The sequence below is a fragment of the Oncorhynchus gorbuscha genome, linkage group LG13 (assembly GCF_021184085.1).
Source record: "Oncorhynchus gorbuscha isolate QuinsamMale2020 ecotype Even-year linkage group LG13, OgorEven_v1.0, whole genome shotgun sequence".
Classification (NCBI taxonomy): domain Eukaryota; kingdom Metazoa; phylum Chordata; class Actinopteri; order Salmoniformes; family Salmonidae; genus Oncorhynchus; species Oncorhynchus gorbuscha.
Genome location: NC_060185.1, coordinates 12746482 through 12771244, shown reverse-complemented (window position 1 = coordinate 12771244; position 24763 = coordinate 12746482). Strand labels below are relative to the sequence as shown.

General features: G+C 45.1%; 1 protein-coding gene and 1 long non-coding RNA gene across 3 annotated transcripts in view; both read left to right on the top strand.

Annotated features, from left to right (window-relative positions):
• LOC123992520 (ventricular zone-expressed PH domain-containing protein-like) overlaps window positions 1-16535 on the top strand; it is a 158981-nt gene extending 142446 nt beyond the window's left edge. For both annotated transcript variants that reach the window (XM_046293722.1, XM_046293721.1), the window contains 2 exons: window positions 14164-14217; window positions 14480-16535. In XM_046293722.1, coding sequence (XP_046149678.1) covers window positions 14164-14217; window positions 14480-14662 — 237 coding nt within the window. In that variant the 3' untranslated portion in view covers window positions 14663-16535. The remainder of the gene's footprint in view (window positions 1-14163; window positions 14218-14479) is intronic.
• A 6175-nt stretch (window positions 16536-22710) lies between these two features.
• On the top strand, window positions 22711-24414 carry LOC123994019. Its single transcript, XR_006831561.1, has 3 exons — window positions 22711-23484; window positions 23560-23577; window positions 23869-24414. It is a non-coding gene; the product is annotated as an uncharacterized LOC123994019 (long non-coding RNA).
• Window positions 24415-24763: the final 349 nt, after the last annotated feature.

Here is a 24763-nt window from a genome sequence, read left to right as displayed (position 1 = left end):
TTTGCACCCTGTTTACATGGTGTGTTCAATAAATACATGAAAACGTATATTTGTTTGTGTGTTATTAGTTTAAGAAGAATGTGTTTGTCTACTGTTGTGACTTAGATGAAGATAAGATACATTTTTATGACCAATTTATGCAGAAATCCAGGTAATTCCAATTCACATACCTTTTCTTGCCACTGTATAACCAGTCACCATTGCAGACACTACCTCTACCATAACATGTAGTGGCAGCCTAGTGGTTAGAGCGTTGGACTAGTAACCGAAAGGTTGCAAGTTCGAATCCCCGAGCTGACAAGGTACAAATCTGTCATTCTGCCCCTGAACAGGCAGTTAACCCACTGTTCCTAGGCTGTCATTGAAAATAAGAATTTGTTCTTAACTGACTTGCCTAGTAAACAAAATGTTTCAAAACCATACATACTTTAAAACTGCTTTGCTTTAAATAGTCAAGAAAAACTTTTTAAAACTTCTACCACAAAAATACTTTTATAGAGGTAAATCAAGTCCCACCAATTGTACTTCATGTACAATTACCATCTAGTTGTTCAAGTCAAATTTACCCTCGGGACAATAGAGTATATCACATCATATACACAGGGGGCAGAAATATATTTTAGACAGAAATATGCCTCCCCATATCCTGACAGCACTGTTAGTCACTGGACTCCCTGTCCTTATGTGTTTTCCTATTCTACTTTTTCTTTTTCTTCTTAATTGAATCATGATGTGATGTTGGGTGAAACAAGGTCTAACGTCACTCTGGGGAATCCACTAGAGATGACTGTAATAACTTTGGCCACAGTATTGAGCCTTGGGGGACACCCAAGGTCAGATTATGATGCTGCAACTTCTTGAGTCATTCTTCCCTTTAATAACTATGTATGAAAATCGACACTCAGAAGTAGCAGCAAAAAAAAACAAATGAAAACCAGAGAAGGAAGGAGATGATACTGGCTGTGTGTGTGTGTGTGTGTGTGTGTGTGTGTGTGTGTGTGTGTGTGTGTGTGTGTGTGTGTGTGTGTGTGTGTGTGTGTGTGTGTGTGTGTGTGTGTGTGTGTGTGTGTGTGTGTGTGTGTGTGTGTGTGTGTGTGTGTGTGTGTGTGTGTGTGTGTGTGTGTGTGTGTGTGTGTGTGTGTGTGTGTGTGTGTGTGTGTGTGTGTGTGAGAAGATGGGGAGACCACTGTGTTTTAACGATACAAATCGTTCCAACTAATTAGTGTTTGATTCTGACTTACTTTGAGGCCGAACTTGGTGTAAGGTCATTGGACTTTACGGCAGAAATAATTATTGTGCAAAGAAAAAAAGTGTTGCCTTTGAGAGAACGAGGCCGAAAAACAACGTGTTGAGGTCACGTAGTCATCAGAAAGCCCATGAGTCATCACCATGTGCCAAACAAAGCGAAACACTCAACTTTATTACATTGAAAAACAAATACAGTATTCATTCAACTTCAGCCACAATGTAATTAGATCTGTTTATTGTGCAGTTGGTGTGTGTGTGTGTAGTGTTGGTGTGTGTATATCATTGAGCAGGGATTAGATGAGAGACCTTATTGTTAGGCAATGCCATGTTGTTGTTGAGAGAGAGAGAGAGAGAGAGATGCGTCAACAGCAACCTTGGGAAAGTCATGAACAGTAGACTCGTACATTTCCTCAGTGAAAACAATGTACTCAGCCAATATCAAATTAGCTTTTTTACCAAATTACTGTAAGACAGACCACTTATTCACCCTGCACACTCTAATTGACAAAGAAACGCAAAGTCTTCTCATGCTTTGTTGATTTCAAAAAAGCTTTTTACTCAATTTGGCATGAGGGTCTGCTATACAAATGGATGGAAAGTGGTACATCTCAGTAAGAAGAAAATAATGGTGTTCCTAAAAAGGTCCAGTTGCCAAAAATACAGATTCCATCTAGACACCGTTGCCCTAGAGCAGTGGTTCCCAAACATTCTATAGTCCCGTACCCCTTCAAACATTCAACCTCCAGCTGTACCCCCCTATAGCACCAGAGTCAGCACACTCTAAAATGTTATTTTTTGGCACCATTGTAAGCCTGCCACACAGAGCAAACTAGAATGCTATTTGGCCCTAAACAGAGATTACACAGTGGCAGAATACCTGACCACTGTGACTGACCCAAATTTAAGGAACGTTTTGACTATGTACAGAATGAGCATAGCCTTGCTATTGAGAAAGGCCGTCGAAGGCAGACCTGGCTCTCAAGAGAAGACAGGCTATGTGCTCACTGCCCACAAAATGAGGTGGAAACTGAGCTGCACTTCCTAACCTCCTGCCCAATCCAATGTATGACCATACTAGAGACAAATATTTCCCTCAGATTACACAGACCCACAAACAATTCGAAAACAATCCTAATTTTGATAAACTCCCATATCTATCTGGGTGAAATACCACAATGTGCCATCACAGCAGCAATATTTGTTGCCACATGAAAAGGGCAGTTAGTGAAGAACAAACACCATTTTAAAATGGTAAAACTCATATTTATCTTTATTTTCCCTTTTGTACTTTAACTATTTGCACATAATACGACATTTGTAATGTCTATTATTTTGGAACTGTTGTGAGTGTAATGTTTACTGTTAATTTTTATTGTGTACTTCGCTTTTGTTTATTTTCTAGTTCACTTGCTTAGGCATTGTTAACATGTGTTTCCCGTGGAGGGAAGGTTCTGAGGACTTTCCCCCCAGCCTTTGACAAACATTTTTAGATGGTTGAAAGGATAAGTGAAATTGAAGTCTCTTGCCCAAGACAATATTCTTTGTATTGTCACCAGCAATTCCCTCTCACCACATGTCACGCTGGTATAAGTAGATTCTGGGGACAGGTGCAGGAATGCGTACGTTTTTTTATTAAGCCCAAATTACGGCGTGCCGTGTAAAGGCACGGGGACGAAGACCGAATGAACTCGTAACAAAACACAGGGTTGAAACCAAAAACAAAAGTGTGAAGAGTACCTCGAATAAATAACACAAGCGCACAATGATTAACACACGGGACAAGATCCATAATCATCTGCGCAATTCACAAGGGCACGAAAGCCAAAACAACACAGCACAGGTACTCACACCACCAACGGACATTGTAACAATAATCGACAGCACCATAGTGAAGAAAGGGCACATATATACAAATACAATGAGTGGGAATAGGGGCCAGGTGTGGGAATAGGGGCCAGGTGTGGGAATAGGGGCCAGGTGTGGGAATAGGGGCCAGGTGTGGGAATAGGGGCCAGGTGTGGGAATAGGGGCCAGGTGTGGGAATAGGGGCCAGGTGTGGGAATAGGGGCCAGGTGTGGGAATAGGGGCCAGGTGTGGGAATAGGGGCCAGGTGTGGGAATAGGGGCCAGGTGTGGGAATAGGGGCCAGGTGTGGGAATAGGGGCCAGGTGTGGGAATAGGGACCAGGTGTGGGAATAGGGGCCAGGTGTGGGAATAGGGGCCAGGTGTGGGAATAGGGGCCAGGTGTGGGAATAGGGGCCAGGTGTGAGAATAGGGACCAGGTGTGGGAATAGGGGCCAGGTGTGGGAATAGGGGCCAGGTGTGCGTAATGAAAGTTCCGGAGGGATCCGTGACACAACAGCTGTTTAAAGCCACAAATTGGACCTCCTCTTTGTCTCTTGTTTTCTGAGCTCAATCTTGAATCAGTTCCAAATCAACCCATAACTTAGACAACTAACCTATTCCCCTTACGTATACCAATAACCTATACCACTAAGCCATACCAGTAACCTATATGCCTAACCTATACCACTAACCTATACCACTAACCCATACCAGTAACCTATATGCCTAACCTATACCACTAACCTATACCACTAACCCATACACTTAACCTATACCACTAACCTATACCACTAACCCATACCCTTAACCTATACCCTTAACCTATACCACTAACCCATACCCTTAACCTATACCCTTAACCTATACCACTAACCTATACCACTAACCCATACCACTAACCTATACCACTAACCTATACCCCTAACCTATACCCATAACCATACCACTAACCCATACCCTTAACCTATACCACTAACCTATACCCCTAACCTATACCCTTAACCTATACCCTTAACCTATACCCTTAACCTATACCACTAACCCATACCCTTAACCTATACCACTAACCTATACCCCTAACCTATACCCTTAAACTATACCCTTAACCTATACCACTAACCTATACCCTTAACCTATACCACTAACCCATACCCTTAACCTATACCACTAACCCATACCCTTAACCTATACCACTAACCCATACCCTTAACCTATACCACTAACCCATACCCCTAACCTATACCCTTAACCTATACCCTTAACCTATACCACTAACCCATACCCTTAACCTATACCACTAACCCATACCCTTAACCTATACCACTAACCCATACCCTTAACCTTTAACCCGAGGCACTTGTGTAGAGTGAGAGATGTGAGACGAGCTCATAATAAGTCACCTCAGAACAACCCCACCTGGATGATTATTCATGTACTTTGTGCACCGCTGCCTTTCCCCTAAGCGTTTCCCCAAAGCCTTAGGACACACTAGGAGAGTGGCGAGAGGAGTTCTCCTTCAATCTGTGTGAATACATGAGCAGCTTAACCACTGTAGCTAACAGAAGACAGACCCTCCACACAGACGTTAGCCAGACCCTCACACACACAACACACGCACACACAGACAGGCTACAGAACTATAGCCGGCTGGGGGGTGAGGGGGCTCTTAGAATGTGGGTATAGGTCTATGGAGAATAGCATGTAGCTGGTCCCTCGCCAATGGTCCATAAGGATATGGCTGTGGTGTATCACACACAGATACACACACACACACACACGCATGCACACATACACACACACACACATTCCAGAGTCATCCTGACGTGTGAGATGGGAGATAACAGTGTATTACACGAGTCAGAGAGATGTAGTGGTCTTAAGGGGTAGAGCATTAGAGACCGTGCTTATGGGCTCGAGAATTTCATTTCCTCCCTTATATAAGGACCTAGACAATAAAACACCCTCTTGTCTTACTGCATACATGAGCAGCTTAGTGCAGTAAATCTTTGCAAGAGCACCATAAAAGTTGATTTTTTGCGCTTAACGTACTGTTGTTACAAACCCTAGCAAACTTGTATTTTGTCGCTGATAAATGTGGAATTAAACAACAGGTTGTCTACAACAGCCGCAAGGCAGCTGTTCAACAGTTCAACATGTCAGTGGCACAATGTTTAATGTTAATCTTATAAACGTGCCTCTCGGGAACCTGGCAGGGTTTAAGTGTGTCAGAAAAATGCCATTCATCATGAGTAGGGGTGATAGTGAAACACCATCAACTACCCCCCCCCCCTCACTTTTACACTGCTGCTACTGTCTGTTATTATCTATGCATAATCACTTTAATAACTCTAACTATATGTAGGTATTATCTCAACTAACCGGTGCCTCCGCACATTGACTCTGAACCGTTACACCCTGTATATAGCCTCCACATTGACTCTGAACCGTTACACCCTGTATATAGCCTCCACATTGACTCTGTACCGTTACACCCTGTATATAGCCTCCACATTGACTCTGTACCGGTTCCCCCTGTATATAGCCTCCACATTGACTCTGTACCGGTACACCCTGTATATAGCCTCCACATTGACTCTGAACCGTTACACCCTGTATATAGCTTCCACATTGACTCTGTACCGTTACACCCTGTATATAGCCTCCACATTGACTCTGTACCGTTACACCCTGTATATAGCCTCCACATTGACTCTGTACCGGTACACCCTGTATATAGCTTCCACATTGACTCTGTACCGGTACACCCTGTATATAGCCTCCACATTGACTCTGAACCGTTACACCCTGTATATAGCCTCCACATTGACTCTGAACCGTTACACCCTGTATATAGCCCCCACATTGACTCTGAACCGTTACACCCTGTATATAGCCTCCACATTGACTCTGTACCGTTACACCCTGTATATAGCCTCCACATTGACTCTGAACCGGTACACCCTGTATATAGCCTCCACATTGACTCTGTACTGGTACCACCTGTATATAGCCTCCACATTGACTCTGAACCGTTACACCCTGTATATAGCCTCCACATTGACTCTGAACCGTTACACCCTGTATATAGCCTCCACATTGACTCTGAACCGTTACACCCTGTATATAGCCTCCACATTGACTCTGTACCGGTTCCCCCTGTATATAGCCTCCACATTGACTCTGAACCGTTACACCCTGTATATAGCCTCCACATTGACTCTGAACCGTTACACCCTGTATATAGCCTCCACATTGACTCTGAGCCGTTACACCCTGTATATAGCCTCCACATTGACTCTGTACTGGTACCACCTGTATATAGCCTCCACATTGACTCTGAACCGTTACACCCTGTATATAGCCTCCACATTGACTCTGTACCGTTACACCCTGTATATAGCCTCCACATTGACTCTGAACCGTTACACCCTGTATATAGCCTCCACATTGACTCTGTACCGGTTCCCCCTGTATATAGCCTCCACATTGACTCTGAACCGTTACACTCTGCATATAGCCTCCACATTGACTCTGAACCGTTACACCCTGTATATAGCCTCCACATTGACTCTGAACCGTTACACCCTGTATATAGCCTCCACATTGACTCTGTACCGGTTCCCCCTGTATATAGCCTCCACATTGACTCTGTACCGTTACACCCTGTATATAGCCTCCACATTGACTCTGAACCGTTACACCCTGTATATAGCCTTCACATTGACTCTGTACCGTTACACCCTGTATATAGCCTCCACATTGACTCTGAACCGTTACCCCCTGTATATAGCCTCCACATTGACTCTGTACCGGTTCCCCCTGTATATAGCCTCCACATTGACTCTGAACCGTTACACCCTGTATATAGCCTCCACATTGACTCTGAACCGTTACACCCTGTATATAGCCTCCACATTGACTCTGAACCGTTACACCCTGTATATAGCCTCCACATTGACTCTGAACCGTTACACCCTGTATATAGCCTCCACATTGACTCTGAACCGCTACACCCTGTATATAGCCTCCACATTGACTCTGTACCGTTACACCCTGTATATAGCCTCCACATTGACTCTGAACCATTACACCCTGTATATAGCCTCCACATTGACTCTGTACCGGTTCCCCCTGTATATAGCCTCCACATTGACTCTGAACCGTTACACCCTGTATATAGCCTCCACATTGACTCTGAACCGTTACACCCTGTATATAGCCTCCACATTGACTCTGAACCGTTACACCCTGTATATAGCCTCCACATTGACTCTGAACCGTTACACCCTGTATATAGCCTCCACATTGACTCTGAACCGTTACACCCTGTATATAGCCTCCACATTGACTCTGAACCGTTACACCCTGTATATAGCCTCCACATTGACTCTGTACCGGTTCCCCCTGTATATAGCCTCCACATTGACTCTGTACCGGTTCCCCCTGTATATAGCCTCCACATTGACTCTGTACCGGTACACCCTGTATATAGCCTCCACATTGACTCTGAACCGTTACACCCTGTATATAGCCTCCACATTGACTCTGAACCGTTACACCCTGTATATAGCCTCCACATTGACTCTGTACTGGTACCCCCTGTATATAGCCTCCACATTGACTCTGAACCGTTACACCCTGTATATAGCCTCCACATTGACTCTGAACCGTTACACCCTGTATATAGCCTCCACATTGACTCTGAACCGTTACCCCCTGTATATAGCCTCCACATTGACTCTGAACCGTTACACCCTGTATATAGCCTCCACATTGACTCTGAACCGTTACACCCTGTATATAGCCTCCACATTGACTCTGAACCGTTACACCCTGTATATAGCCTCCACATTGACTCTGAACCGTTACACCCTGTATATAGCCTCCACATTGACTCTGAGCCGTTACACCCTGTATATAGCCTCCACATTGACTCTGTACTGGTACCACCTGTATATAGCCTCCACATTGACTCTGAACCGTTACACCCTGTATATAGCCTCCACATTGACTCTGTACCGTTACACCCTGTATATAGCCTCCACATTGACTCTGAACCGTTACACCCTGTATATAGCCTCCACATTGACTCTGTACGGTTCCCCCTGTATATAGCCTCCACATTGACTCTGAACCGTTACACTCTGCATATAGCCTCCACATTGACTCTGAACCGTTACACCCTGTATATAGCCTCCACATTGACTCTGAACCGTTACACCCTGTATATAGCCTCCACATTGACTCTGTACCGGCCTGTATATAGCCTCCACATTGACTCTGTACCGTTACACCCTGTATATAGCCTCCACATTGACTCTGAACCGTTACACCCTGTATATAGCCTTCACATTGACTCTGTACCGTTACACCCTGTATATAGCCTCCACATTGACTCTGAACCGTTACCCCCTGTATATAGCCTCCACATTGACTCTGTACCGGTTCCCCCTGTATATAGCCTCCACATTGACTCTGAACCGTTACACCCTGTATATAGCCTCCACATTGACTCTGAACCGTTACACCCTGTATATAGCCTCCACATTGACTCTGAACCGTTACACCCTGTATATAGCCTCCACATTGACTCTGAACCGTTACACCCTGTATATAGCCTCCACATTGACTCTGAACCGCTACACCCTGTATATAGCCTCCACATTGACTCTGTACCGTTACACCCTGTATATAGCCTCCACATTGACTCTGAACCATTACACCCTGTATATAGCCTCCACATTGACTCTGTACCGGTTCCCCCTGTATATAGCCTCCACATTGACTCTGAACCGTTACACCCTGTATATAGCCTCCACATTGACTCTGAACCGTTACACCCTGTATATAGCCTCCACATTGACTCTGTACCGGTTCCCCCTGTATATAGCCTCCACATTGACTCTGTACCGGTTCCCCCTGTATATAGCCTCCACATTGACTCTGTACCGGTACACCCTGTATATAGCCTCCACATTGACTCTGAACCGTTACACCCTGTATATAGCCTCCACATTGACTCTGTACCGTTACACCCTGTATATAGCCTCCACATTGACTCTGAACCGTTACCCCCTGTATATAGCCTCCACATTGACTCTGTACCGGTTCCCCCTGTATATAGCCTCCACATTGACTCTGAACCGTTACACCCTGTATATAGCCTCCACATTGACTCTGAACCGTTACACCCTGTATATAGCCTCCACATTGACTCTGAACCGTTACCCCCTGTATATAGCCTCCACATTGACTCTGTACCGGTTCCCCCTGTATATAGCCTCCACATTGACTCTGAACCGTTACACCCTGTATATAGCCTCCACATTGACTCTGAACCGTTACACCCTGTATATAGCCTCCACAATGACTCTGAACCGTTACACCCTGTATATAGCCTCCACATTGACTCTGAACCGTTACACCCTGTATATAGCCTCCACATTGACTCTGAACCGTTACACCCTGTATATAGCCTCCACATTGACTCTGTACCGTTACACCCTGTATATAGCCTCCACATTGACTCTGAACCGGTACACCCTGTATATAGCCTCCACATTGACTCTGTACTGGTACCACCTGTATATAGCCTCCACATTGACTCTGAACCGTTACACCCTGTATATAGCCTCCACATTGACTCTGTACCGTTACACCCTGTATATTGCCTCCACATTGACTCTGAACCGTTACACCCTGTATATAGCCTCCACATTGACTCTGTACTGGTACCCCCTGTATATAGCCTCCACATTGACTCTGAACCGTTACACCCTGTATATAGCCTCCACATTGACTCTGAACCGTTACACCCTGTATATAGCCTCCACATTGACTCTGAACCGTTACCCCCTGTATATAGCCTCCACATTGACTCTGAACCGTTACACCCTGTATATAGCCTCCACATTGACTCTGAACCGTTACACCCTGTATATAGCCTCCACATTGACTCTGAACCGTTACACCCTGTATATAGCCTCCACATTGACTCTGAACCGTTACACCCTGTATATAGCCTCCACATTGACTCTGTACCGGTTCCCCTGTATATAGCCTCCACATTGACTCTGTACCGTTACACCCTGTATATAGCCTCCACATTGACTCTGAACCGTTACACCCTGTATATAGCCTTCACATTGACTCTGTACCGTTACACCCTGTATATAGCCTCCACATTGACTCTGAACCGTTACCCCCTGTATATAGCCTCCACATTGACTCTGTACCGGTTCCCCCTGTATATAGCCTCCACATTGACTCTGAACCGTTACACCCTGTATATAGCCTCCACATTGACTCTGAACCGTTACACCCTGTATATAGCCTCCACATTGACTCTGAACCGTTACACCCTGTATATAGCCTCCACATTGACTCTGAACCGTTACACCCTGTATATAGCCTCCACATTGACTCTGAACCGCTACACCCTGTATATAGCCTCCACATTGACTCTGTACCGTTACACCCTGTATATAGCCTCCACATTGACTCTGAACCATTACACCCTGTATATAGCCTCCACATTGACTCTGTACCGGTTCACCCTGTATATAGCCTCCACATTGACTCTGAACCGTTACACCCTGTATATAGCCTCCACATTGACTCTGAACCGTTACACCCTGTATATAGCCTCCACATTGACTCTGAACCGTTACACCCTGTATATAGCCTCCACATTGACTCTGAACCGTTACACCCTGTATATAGCCTCCACATTGACTCTGAACCGTTACACCCTGTATATAGCCTCCACATTGACTCTGTACCGGTTCCCCCTGTATATAGCCTCCACATTGACTCTGTACCGGTTCCCCCTGTATATAGCCTCCACATTGACTCTGTACCGGTACACCCTGTATATAGCCTCCACATTGACTCTGAACCGTTACACCCTGTATATAGCCTCCACATTGACTCTGTACCGTTACACCCTGTATATAGCCTCCACATTGACTCTGAACCGTTACCCCCTGTATATAGCCTCCACATTGACTCTGTACCGGTTCCCCCTGTATATAGCCTCCACATTGACTCTGAACCGTTACACCCTGTATATAGCCTCCACATTGACTCTGAACCGTTACACCCTGTATATAGCCTCCACATTGACTCTGAACCGTTACCCCCTGTATATAGCCTCCACATTGACTCTGTACCGGTTCCCCCTGTATATAGCCTCCACATTGACTCTGAACCGTTACACCCTGTATATAGCCTCCACATTGACTCTGAACCGTTACACCCTGTATATAGCCTCCACAATGACTCTGAACCGTTACACCCTGTATATAGCCTCCACATTGACTCTGAACCGTTACACCCTGTATATAGCCTCCACATTGACTCTGAACCGTTACACCCTGTATATAGCCTCCACATTGACTCTGTACCGTTACACCCTGTATATAGCCTCCACATTGACTCTGAACCGGTACACCCTGTATATAGCCTCCACATTGACTCTGTACTGGTACCACCTGTATATAGCCTCCACATTGACTCTGAACCGTTACACCCTGTATATAGCCTCCACATTGACTCTGTACCGTTACACCCTGTATATTGCCTCCACATTGACTCTGAACCGTTACACCCTGTATATAGCCTCCACATTGACTCTGTACTGGTACCCCCTGTATATAGCCTCCACATTGACTCTGAACCGTTACACCCTGTATATAGCCTCCACATTGACTCTGAACCGTTACACCCTGTATATAGCCTCCACATTGACTCTGAACCGTTACCCCTGTATATAGCCTCCACATTGACTCTGAACCGTTACACCCTGTATATAGCCTCCACATTGACTCTGAACCGTTACACCCTGTATATAGCCTCCACATTGACTCTGAACCGTTACACCCTGTATATAGCCTCCACATTGACTCTGAACCGTTACACCCTGTATATAGCCTCCACATTGACTCTGTACCGGTTCCCCCTGTATATAGCCTCCACATTGACTCTGTACCGTTACACCCTGTATATAGCCTCCACATTGACTCTGAACCGTTACACCCTGTATATAGCCTTCACATTGACTCTGTACCGTTACACCCTGTATATAGCCTCCACATTGACTCTGAACCGTTACCCCTGTATATAGCCTCCACATTGACTCTGTACCGGTTCCCCCTGTATATAGCCTCCACATTGACTCTGAACCGTTACACCCTGTATATAGCCTCCACATTGACTCTGAACCGTTACACCCTGTATATAGCCTCCACATTGACTCTGAACCGTTACACCCTGTATATAGCCTCCACATTGACTCTGAACCGTTACACCCTGTATATAGCCTCCACATTGACTCTGAACCGTTACACCCTGTATATAGCCTCCACATTGACTCTGAACCGCTACACCCTGTATATAGCCTCCACATTGACTCTGTACCGTTACACCCTGTATATAGCCTCCACATTGACTCTGAACCATTACACCCTGTATATAGCCTCCACATTGACTCTGTACCGGTTCCCCCTGTATATAGCCTCCACATTGACTCTGAACCGTTACACCCTGTATATAGCCTCCACATTGACTCTGAACCGTTACACCCTGTATATAGCCTCCACATTGACTCTGAACCGTTACACCCTGTATATAGCCTCCACATTGACTCTGAACCGTTAGCCTCCACCCTGTATATAGCCTCCACATTGACTCTGAACCGTTACACCCTGTATATAGCCTCCACATTGACTCTGAACCGTTACACCCTGTATATAGCCTCCACATTGACTCTGACCGGTTCCCCCTGTATATAGCCTCCACATTGACTCTGTACCGGTTCCCCCTGTATATAGCCTCCACATTGACTCTGTACCGGTACACCCTGTATATAGCCTCCACATTGACTCTGAACCGTTACACCCTGTATATAGCCTCCACATTGACTCTGTACCGTTACACCCTGTATATAGCCTCCACATTGACTCTGAACCGTTACACCCTGTATATAGCCTCCACATTGACTCTGAACCGTTACACCCTGTATATAGCCTCCACATTGACTCTGAACCGTTACCCCCTGTATATAGCCTCCACATTGACTCTGAACCGTTACACCCTGTATATAGCCTCCACATTGACTCTGAACCGTTACACCCTGTATATAGCCTCCACATTGACTCTGAACCGTTACACCCTGTATATAGCCTCCACATTGACTCTGAACCGTTACACCCTGTATATGCCCTTGCTATTGTTATTATACGGCTCCTCTTTAATTATTTGTTACTTTTATTTTTTCTTAAAACAGCAGTGTTGGTTAAGGGCTTGTAAGTAAGCATTTCACTGTAGTCGGTGCATGTGGCTGTAGTCTGTGTTGTAGTCGGTGCATGTGGCTGTAGTCGGTGTTGTAGTCGGTGCATGTGGCTGTAGTCGGTGTTGTAGTCGGTGCATGTGGCTGTAGTCGGTGCATGTGGCTGTAGTCAGTGTTGTAGTCAGTTAATGTGGCTGTAGTCGGTGTTGTAGTCGATGCATGTGGCTGTAGTCGGGGTAGTCGGTGTTTGATTTGATTCATCATGTAGTGGTGATAGTGAAACGACATAAAAAAATTAAAGAACATCGAGCCGCTCGAGAGCACCTTTACCTGCCAATATGCCATTTAGCAGACGCTTTTATCCAAAGCGACTTACAGTCATGTGTGCATACATTCTACGTATGGGTGGTCCCGGGGATCGAACCCACTACCCTGGCGTTACAAGCGCCATGCTCTACCAACTGAGCTACAGAAGGACCGTAAATGACATCTCCGTAATCTAACATGGGTAGGATGGTCATCTGAATCAGGGTTAGTTTGGCAGCTGGGGTGAAAGAGGAGCGATTACGATAGAGGAAACCAAGTCTAGATTTAACTTTAGCCTGCAGCTTTGATATGTGCTGAGAGAAGGACAGTGTACCGGTGTAGTGGTGATAGTGAAACGACATCAATAGAATTGGATTGCTGCTCCAAAGTGTGCATTTATAACTATTTATTAATGTCTAACTAGAATCTCTCCATGTTGCTGAAAGGTTTATCTCTGTCCTGTCTTGTCTACTACAGAAGGATGAGCTAGACGACAGCACCATCGAGCTGAGCAAAGTGCAGAGCGTCAAGGTGGGTGAACTTCCAAGTCCATTCATGTAACAACAATTCCATTCATACCCGTTGTCCACTTCTGATAACCCTGTCTGTCTGTCTGTCTGTCTGTCTGTCTGTCTGTCTGTCTGTCTGTCTGTCTGTCTGTCTGTCTGTCTGTCTGTCTGTCTGTCTGTCTGTCTGTCTGTCTGTCTGTCTGTCTGTCTGTCTGTCTGTCTGTCTGTCTGTCTGTCTGTCTGTCTGTCTGTCTGTCTGTCTGTCTGTCTGTCTGTCTGTCTAGGTGGTGGCTAAGAAGCGACGTGAGCGGGGTCTCCCTCGGGCCTTTGAGATCTTCACGGACAGTAAAACATACGTCCTGAAGGCTCGTGATGAGAAGCATGCTGAGGAGTGGCTCCAGTGTATTAATGTTGCCGTGGCCCAGGCCAGAGAGAGAGAGAACAGAGAGGCCACCACCTACCTGTGACCTTGTGACCTGGAAGATATTCTACTGTGACCCGTTCCTGACCCAGAAACACAACATACAGCCCCGCACTACTGTACCATCTACTAACAACAGCTGTGATGTCCACTGTTTCTGGTCACCTGACAGCTGTGGGGCAGCCAAGACTGATATCCAGACATCATTACCAGAATTTTGTCAAACACTTATATAGGGTATTGTTTCAGTATTTACAGCAATAAGGATCTTACTAGCAATATGGACCTTCTATTTCCAGCAATAACAATCTACATAGTAAACCTAGCAATAAGAGCTCAATATGAACAGCATGAGAAAACTATCTTGGCCCAGACAGTGAAGATGAAAACTCCCTAATAGATAGCATATGAGAGCGTTCTACAGAAAACAAACAGATTTACTGTTATTAGCATTTAGTAGTATAATTTATTAATAAACCATCATTTAGCAGTATAATTTGTTAATAAACCGTCATTTAGCAGTATAATTTATTAATAAACCGTCATTTAGCAGTATAATTTATTAATAAACCGTCATTTAGCAGTATAATTTATTAATAAACCGTCATTTAGCAGTATAATTTATTAATAAACCGTCATTTAGCAGTATAATTTATGAATAAACCGTCATTTAGCAGTATAATTTATGAATAAACCGTCATTTAGCAGTATAATTTATTAAGATACCTTCATTTAAAAAGGACCCAGTGGTGTAATATAGTGAGCTACAAAAGTATTGAGAAAGTTACAGACGCACCAATATCATACCTCCAGGAGGTATGCTAACCTTTCACCATTATAATAACAGGGGAGATTAGCATTTTTTGGCAGGGGTATGATATTTGTGCATCTGTGACTTGCTCACTCATCATTATTCACGATTCATTCAGGATTATCCGCAATCATGGTAACATCCACATTAATGTAGATGTGTTTAGAAACATATTATATTCTTATTTACAATAAAAGTGACTCCAAAATGACACAATACATTATTTACCATTCATTTCTATTGGGCACAAAATAATCTGAAACACAACCAAAAGTAACAGAAAATGTAGTCACAAGTTTGTTGGGACCAAATGCTTAACTTTTTACTACTTTAATAATTTCTAAACGGTTCAATCGATATGGATGAAAATACCCTCAATTGAAAGCTGACAACCTGCACGTTAATCTCATGGTCATTGTATCATTTCAAATTCAAAGTGCTGGAGTGCAGAGCCAAAACAACCGAAAATGTGTCACTGTCCCAATATGTTTGGCGCTCCATTGTATGTCATAGTTCATAAATGAACAGACTAGTCCTCTGGAGGTCTTAGCAGAGGCTCAGAACAACAGTGGGTGATATGGACCACACTGCTGGGGGCTTTATAACTACGGTTTCTCTCTCGGACACGCTCTTCTATGGAGAAACATGTTTATTGGCAAAGCTATCATCTTTTTATTCTCTTGCCTTTTTCTTGTGTGTGTGTGTGTGTGTGTGTGTGTGTGTGTGTGTGTGTGTGTGTGTGTGTGTGTGTGTGTGTGTGTGTGTGTGTGTGTGTGTGTGTGTGTGTGTGTGTGTGTGTGTGTGTGTGTGTGTGTGTGTGTGTGTGTGTGTGTGTGTGTGTGTGTGTGTGTTTACAATGATGAGCATTGTTGACATTTCTGACTTGTCCATTAATAACTATACATTAAACCTATAGTTTGCAGAACTCTCTCTCATCACGCTGGAGTCTACCATCTCTCCCCTAATTGGAGTAACTAGTGGACAACAACTCTTATGCTTCTACTTCCAGCTTATACATACTAAATCAAATCAAATTGTATTTGTCACATACACATGGTGGGGCGGCAGGGTAGCCTAGTGGTTAGAGCGTTAATGCGAGTGTAGCGTGGTTAGCAGATGTGTAGCGTGGTTAGCAGATGTTAGCAGATGTTAATGCGAGTGTAGCGAAATGTAACCGGAAGGTTGCGAGTTCAAACCCCCGAGCTGACAAGGTACAAATCTGTCGTTCTGCCCCTGAACAGGCAGTTAACCCACTGTTCCCAGGCCGTCATTGAAAATAAGAATGTGTTCTTAACTGACTTGCCTGGTTAAATAAAGGTCAAATTCTTTAAGGAATACCTAGGATAGGATAAAGTAATCCTTCTCACCCCCTCCCCTTAAAAGATTTAGATGCACTATTGTAAGTGGCTGTTCCACTGGATGTCATAAGGTGAATGCACCAATTTGTTAGTCGCTCTGGATAAGAGCGTCTGCTAAATGACTTAAATGTAAATGTAAATGTAAATTAAAAATGGTTAGCAGATGTTAATGCGAGTGTAGCGAAATGCTTGTGCTTCTAGTTCCGACAATGCAGTAATAACCAACGAGTAATGGAGAAACCTAACAATTTCACAACAACTACCTTATACACACAAGTGTAAAGGGATAAAGAATATGTACATAAAGATATATGGATGAGTGATGGTACAGAACGGCATAGGCAAGATGCAGTAGATGGTATCGAGTACAGTATATACATATGAGATGAGTAATGGGTATGTAAACATAAGTGGCATTGTTTAAAGTGGCTAGTGATACATGTATTACATAAAGATGGCAAAGTGCAGTAGATGGTATCGAGTACCGTATATACATATCAAATGAGTAATGTAGGGTATGTAAACATTATATTAAGTGACATTGTTTAAAGTGGCTAGTGCTACATTTATTACATCAATTTTCCATTATTAAAGTGGCTGGAGTTGAGTCAGTATGTTGGCAGCACTGTTATGTTAGTGGTGGCTGTTTAACAGTCTGATGGCCTTGAGATAGAAGCTGTTTTTCAGTCTCTCGGTTCCAGCTTTGATGCACCTGTACTGACCTCACCTTCTGGATGATAGCGGTGTGAACAGGCAGTGGCTTGGGTGGTTGTTGTCCTTGATGATCTTTTTGGCCTTCCTGTGACATCGGGTGGTGTAGGTGTCCTGGAGGGCAGGTAGTTTGCCCCCGGTGATGCGTTGTGCAGACCTCACTACCCTCTGGAGAGCTTTACGGTTGTGGGCGGAGCAGTTGCCATACCAGGCGGTGATACAGCTCGGCAGGATGCTCTCGATTTTTTTTTTTTTTGTTATATTTTTTATTTCACCTTTATTTAACCAGGTAGGCTAGTTGAGAACAAGTTCTCATTTGCAACTGCGACCTGGCCAAGATAAAGCATAGCAGTGTGAACAGACAACACAGAGTTACACATGGAGTAAACAATTAACAAGTCAATAACACAGTAGAAAAAAAAGGGGAGTCTATATACAATGTGTGCAAAAGGCATGAGGCGAATAATTACAATTTTGCAGATTAACACTGGAGTGATAAATGATCAGATGGTCATGTACAGGTAGAGATATTGGTGTGCAAAAGAGCAGAAAAGTAAATAAATAAAAACAGTGTGGGGATGAGGTAGGTGAAAATGTGTGGGCTATTTACCAATAGACTATGTACAGCTGCAGCGATCGGTTAGCTGCTCAGATAGCTGATGTTTGAAGTTGGTGAGGGAGATGAAAGTCTCCAACTTCAGCTGTTTTTGCAATTCGTTCCAGTCACAGGCAGCAGAGTACTGGAACGAAAGGCGGCCAAATGAGGTGTTGGCTTTCGGGATGATCAGTGAGATACACCTGCTGGAGCGCGTACTACGGATGGGTGTTGCCATCGTGACCAGTGAACTGAGATAAGGCGGAGCTTTACCTAGCATGGACTTGTAGATGACCTTGAGCCAGTGGGTCTGGCGACGAATATGTAGTGAGGGCCAGCTGACTAGAGCATACAAGTCGCAGTGGTGGGTGGTATAAGGTGCTTTAGTGACAAAACGGATGGCACTGTGATAAACTGCATCCAGTTTGCTGAGTAGAGTGTTGGAAGCAATTTTGTAGATGACATCGCCGAAGTCGAGGATCGGTAGGATAGTCAGTTTTACTAGGGTAAGCTTGGCGGCGTGAGTGAAGGAGGCTTTTGTTGCAGAATAGAAAGCCGATTCTTGATTTGATTTTCGATTGGAGATGTTTGATATGAGTCTGGAAGGAGAGTTTGCAGTCTAGCCAGACACCTAGGTACTTATAGATGTCCACATATTCAAGGTCGGAACCATCCAGGGTGGTGATGCTAGTCGGGCATGCAGGTGCAGGCAGCGATCGGTTGAAAAGCATGCATGTGGTTTTACTAGCGTTTAAGAGCAGTTGGAGGCCACGGAAGGAGTGTTGTATGGCATTGAAGCTCGTTTGGAGGTTAGATAGCACAGTGTCCAATGACGGGCCGAAAGTATATAGAATGGTGTCGTCTGCGTAGAGGTGGATCAGGGAATCGCCCGCAGCAAGAGCAACATCATTGATATATACAGAGAAAAGAGTCGGCCCGAGAATTGAACCCTGAGGACCGGACAGCATGCCCTCCGATTTGACACACTGAACTCTGTCTGCAAAGTAATTGGTGAACCAGGCAAGGCAGTCATCCGAAAAACCGAGGCTATTGAGTCTGCCGATAAGAATATGGTGATTGACAGAGTCGAAAGCCTTGGCAAGGTCGATGAAGACGGCTGCACAGTACTGTCTTTTATCGATGGCGGTTATGATATCGTTTAGTACCTTGAGTGTGGCTGAGGTGCACCCGTGACCGGCTCGGAAACCAGATTGCACAGCGGAGAAGGTACGGTGGGATTCGAGATGGTCAATGACCTGTTTGTTGACTTGGCTTTCAAAGACCTTAGATAGGCAGGGCAGGATGGATATAGGTCTGTAACAGTTTGGGTCCAGGGTGTCTCCCCCTTTGAAGAGGGGGATGACTGCGGCAGCTTTCCAATCCTTGGGGATCTCAGACTATATGAAAGAGAGGTTGAACTGGCTGGTAATAGGGGTGGCGACAATGGCGGTGGATAGTTTCAGAAATAGAGGGTCCAGATTGTCAAGCCCAGCTGATTTATACGGGTCCAGGTTTTGCAGCTCTTTCAGAACATCTGCTATCTGGATTTGGGTAAAGGAGAACCTGGAGAGGCTTGGGCGAGGAGCTGCGGGGGGGGCGGAGCTGTTGGACGAGGTTGGAGTAGCCAGGCGGAAGGCATGGCCAGCCGTTGATAAATGCTTATTGAAGTTTTCGATAATCATGGATTTATCGGTGGTGACCGTGTTACCTAGCCTCAGTGCAGTGGGCAGCTGGGAGGAGGTGCTCTTGTTCTCCATGGACTTCACAGTGTCCATGGAGACTTTTTGGAGTTGGAGCTACAGGATGCAAACTTCTGCCTGAAGAAGCTGGGCTTAGCTTTCCTGACTGACTGCGTGTATTGGTTCCTGACTTCCCTGAACAGTTGCATATCGCGGGGACTATTCGATGCTATTGCAGTCCGCCACAGGATGTTTTTGTGCTGGTCGAGGGCAGTCAGGTCTGGAGTGAACCATGGGCTGTATCTGTTCTTAGTTCTGCATTTTTTGAACGGAGCATGCTTATCTAAAATGGTGAGGAAGTTACTTTTAAAGAATGACCAGGCATCCTCAACTGACGGGATGAGGTCAATGTCCTTCCAGGATACCCGGGCCAGGTCGATTAGAAAGGCCTGCTCACAGAAGTGTTTTAGGGAGCGTTTGACAGTGATGAGGGATGGTCGTTTGACTGCGGCTCCATAGCGGATACAGGCAATGAGGCAGTGATCGCTGAGATCCTGGTTGAAGACAGTGGAGGTGTATTTGGAGGGCCAGTTGGTCAGGATGACGTCTATGAGGGTGCCCTTGCTTACAGAGTTGGGGTTGTACCTGGTGGGTTCCTTGATGATTTGTGTGAGATTGAGGGCATCTAGCTTAGATTGTAGGACTGCCGTGGTGTTAAGCATATCCCAGTTTAGGTCACCTAACAGAACAAACTCTGAAGCTAGATGGGGGGCGATCAATTCACAAATGGTGTCCAGGGCACAGCTGGGAGCTGAGGGGGGTCGGTAGCAGGTGGCAACAGTGAGAGACTTATTTCTGGAGAGAGTGATTTTCAAAATTAGTAGTTTGAACTGTTTGGGTATGGACCTGGAAAGTATGACATTACTTTGCAGGCTATCTCTGCAGTAGACTGCAACTCCTCCCCCTTTAGCAGTTCTATCTTGACGGAAGATGTTATAGTTGGGTATGGAAATCTCTGAATTTTTGGTGGCCTTCCTGAGCCAGGATTCAGACACGGCAAGGACATCAGGGTTAGCAGAGTGTCCTAAAGCAGTGAGTAAAACAAACGTAGGGAGGAGGCTTCTGATGTTGACATGCATGAAACCAAGGCTTTTTCGATCACAGAAGTCAACAAATGAGGGTGCCTGGAGACATGCAGGGCCTGGGTTTACCTCCACATCACCCGCGGAACAGAGAAGGAGTAGTATGAGTATGAGGCTATCAAAACTGGTCGCCTAGAGCGTTGGGGACAGAGAATAGGAGGAGCAGGTTTCTGGGCATGGTAGAATATATTCAGGGCATAATGCTCAGACAGGGGTATGGTGGGGTGCGGGTACAGCGGAGGTAAGCCCAGGCACTGGGTGATGATGAGAGAGGTTGTATCTCTGGACATGCTGGTTGTAATGGGTGAGGTCACCGCATATGTGGGAGGTGGGACAAAGGAGGTATCAGGGGTATAAAGAGTGGAACTAGGGGCTCCATTGTGAATTAAAACAATGATAACTAACCTGAGCATCAGTATACAAGGCATATTGACATTTGAGAGAGACATACAGCGAGGCATACAGTAATCACAGGTGTTGAATTGGGAAAGCTAGCTAAAACAGTAGGTGAGACAACAACAGCTAATCAGCTAGCACAACAACAGCAGGTAAAATGGCGTTGAATAGGCAACGGGGCCGACAGATAAAACAAACAAGCAGAATGGAGTACCGTGATTAATGGACAGTCCAGCGTGCTTCAGCTATGTAGCCAAGTGATCAGTGTCCAGGGGGCAGCGGTGGATGGGGCAGGGAAGCTGGACTGGCGAGTGTTATCCAGGTTAAAAAACTAACAATGACTAAATAGCTTGTAGCTAGTTAGCTGGTTAGCTTCTGGAGGTTCTTGAGTGTGTTCTAAAAATTAAAAATAATAGCGATTCCGTATCACATTGGGTGAGGCAGGTTTCCGGAAGGTATAAACAAATAAAAAATCGGAAACAGATAGAAAGTACATATGGGTCCAGTGAGTGTTTGGGACGCGGCGATGCAGACGGTTAGCAGGCCTGTGCTAACAAGCTAACAGTTAGTAGGTCGGGGTAAACAAGGTAGCAGTTAGCGGACCAGGGCTAAACAAGCTAGCAGTTAGCAGGCCGGATTAGCAAGAAAGGAGATAGCAAGGGCTAGAGAGTTAGCCTTTGGGGGACGTCGCGATGGGGTGAGTCTGTTTATTCCTCTTCATGCGGTGACATCAATAGACCGGTCGTGGGCCTGGCTATTGTAGCCCAGGAGTATGCTACGGTGGTAAGCACAGGTGCTCTGGCCGGGCTAGCTTCAAGCTAAGTGGGTGGAAACGCTAGCCAGGAGTAATCATCCGGGGTTGCGGTTTAGCTAGATAGCTAGTTGTGAAGATCCAGCTGAAAAATGTTCCGTTTGCGGTGGGAATCCGGGGATAAAAAATAAATAGGTCCGTTATGCTCTGGTTAGCGTTGCGTTGTTCGAACTGGCGAGAGCTTTCCGAGCTAAAGGTTAGCTGATGACCGGTTAGCTGAAGACCGCTAGCATAGCTGGTGGTTAGCTGGCTAGCTTCAGTTGAGGGGTTCCGGTTCCGAAGTAAATATAAATACTTTAGGAAAAAGTAGCTACATTGGGTGAGGTGGGTTGCAGGAGAGTATTTGGAAGCTTAGGTTTAGCAAAATGTTTTTAAAGATATGCGAAGAAAAATATGTAAAAAAGAAAAAGAAACGATATATACAAGGGACACGATACGACAGGACGACTTACTGCTACGCCATCTTGTGCATCTGTAAAAGTTTGTGAGTGCTTTTGGTGACAAGTCGAATTTCTTCAGCCTCCTGAGGTTGAAGAGGCGCTGCCTGCCTGTCTGTATATCTGTCTTAACTTACTACCCTCTCCACTACTGTCCCGTCGATGTGGATAGGGGGATGCCCCCTCTGCTGTTTCCTGAAGTCCACGATCATCTCCTTTGTTTTGTTGACGTTGAGTGTGAGGTTATTTTCCTACATTTTACGGACGCAATGTATTTTACAATAGTAATCTTTTGTTTGTTTTTAGTCCCATCCTTAAGCTATTCTCCACCCCTCCCATTTATCTCTGACGACCACCCAGATTTGATTTCTATTTGCCATATACTTGCCAACTGTGCTGTTTCACCAAACTTCTGAACCTACTGTAAATACATTTTCCTTTAGTTTATCTTGTTATTTTTAGTCCTACCCTTCAGCTCCACTCAGCTTTCCAATGAACCCATTGACTTGCCTGAATGAGCAATGTGTTCTAGAATCTGAACGAATTATACAATACACTCACAAACTGCTGACAAAATCTAAGAATTGGACTGGATATTTCCTTGTGGGTTCAGAACCAGCACCAGCTGTCATAATGAATTAACTGTTTCTGTGGACGATGCAGCCAATTAAGTCATTTTGAATGATTTGTAAGTGTAGATGATGTACACCCAGTGGTCAGTATATTAGGTACACCCAGTGGTCAGTATATTAGGTACACTCAGTGGTCAGTGTATTAGGTACACCCAGTGGTCAGTATATTAGGTACACACAGTGGTCAGTGTATTAGGTACACCCAGTGGTCAGTTTATTAGGTACACACAGTGGTTAGTGTATTAGGTACACTCAGTGGTCAGTGTATTAGGTACACCCAGTGGTCAGTTTATTAGGTACACTCAGTGGTCAGTGTATTAGGTACACACAGTGGTCAGTGTATTAGGTACACTCAGTGGTCAGTTTATTAGGTACACTCAGTGTATTAGGTACACACAGTGGTCAGTTTATTAGATACACTCAGTGTATTAGGTACGCACAGTGGTCAGTTTATTAGGTACAGTCAGTGGTCAGTGTATTAGGTACGCACTGTGGTCAGTGTATTAGGTACACTCAGTGGTCAGTGTATTAGGTACACTCAGTGGTCAGTGTATTAGGTACACTCAGTGGTCAGTGTATTAGGTACACTCAGTGGTCAGTGTATTAGGCACATTCAGAGTACACTCAGACCAGAGAAACTCTGTAATACTCTACACCCCCTCAGTGGTCATAGAGACCAGAGAAACCCTGTAATACTCTACACCCCCTCAGTGGTCATAGAGACCAGAGAAACCCTGTAATACTCTACACCCCCTCAGTGGTCATAGAGACCAGAGAAACCCTGTAATACTCTACACCCCCTCAGTGGTCATAGAGACCAGAGAAACCCTGTAATACTCTACACCCCCTCAGTGGTCATAGAGACCAGAGAACCCCTGTAATACTCTACACCCCCTCAGTGGTCATAGAGACCAGAGAAACCCTGTAATACTCTACACCCCCTCAGTGGTCATAGAGACCAGAGAAACCCTGTAATACTCTACACCCCCTCAGTGGTCATAGAGACCAGAGTAATCCTGTAATACTCTACACCCCCTCGAAGCAGAGACCTAGAGACAAACAAAGCATGGAGCCAGGACTAGCTGAAGCGTTAGTCAGCACTCTACCATTAGAGTGCTCCCACTCTACCATTAAGGTGCTCCCACTCTACCATTAGAGTGCTCCCACTCTACCATTAGAGTGCTCCCACTCTACCATTAGAGGGCTCCCACTCTACCATTAGAGGGCTCCCACTCTACCATTAGAGGGCTCCCACTCTACCATTAGAGTGCTCCCACTCTACCATTAGAGTGCTCCCACTCTACCATTAGAGTGCTCCCACTCTACCATTAGAGTGCTCCCACTCTACCATTAGAGGGCTCCCACTCTACCATTAGAGTGCTCCCACTCTACCATTAGTGTTCCCACTCTACCATTAGAGTGCTCGCACTCTACCATTAGAGTGCTCCCACTCTACCATTAGAGTGCTCCCACTCTACCATTAGAGTGCTCCCACTCTACCATTAGTGCTCCCACTCTACCATTAGAGTGCTCCCACTCTACCATTAGAGTGCTCCCACTCTACCATTAGAGTGC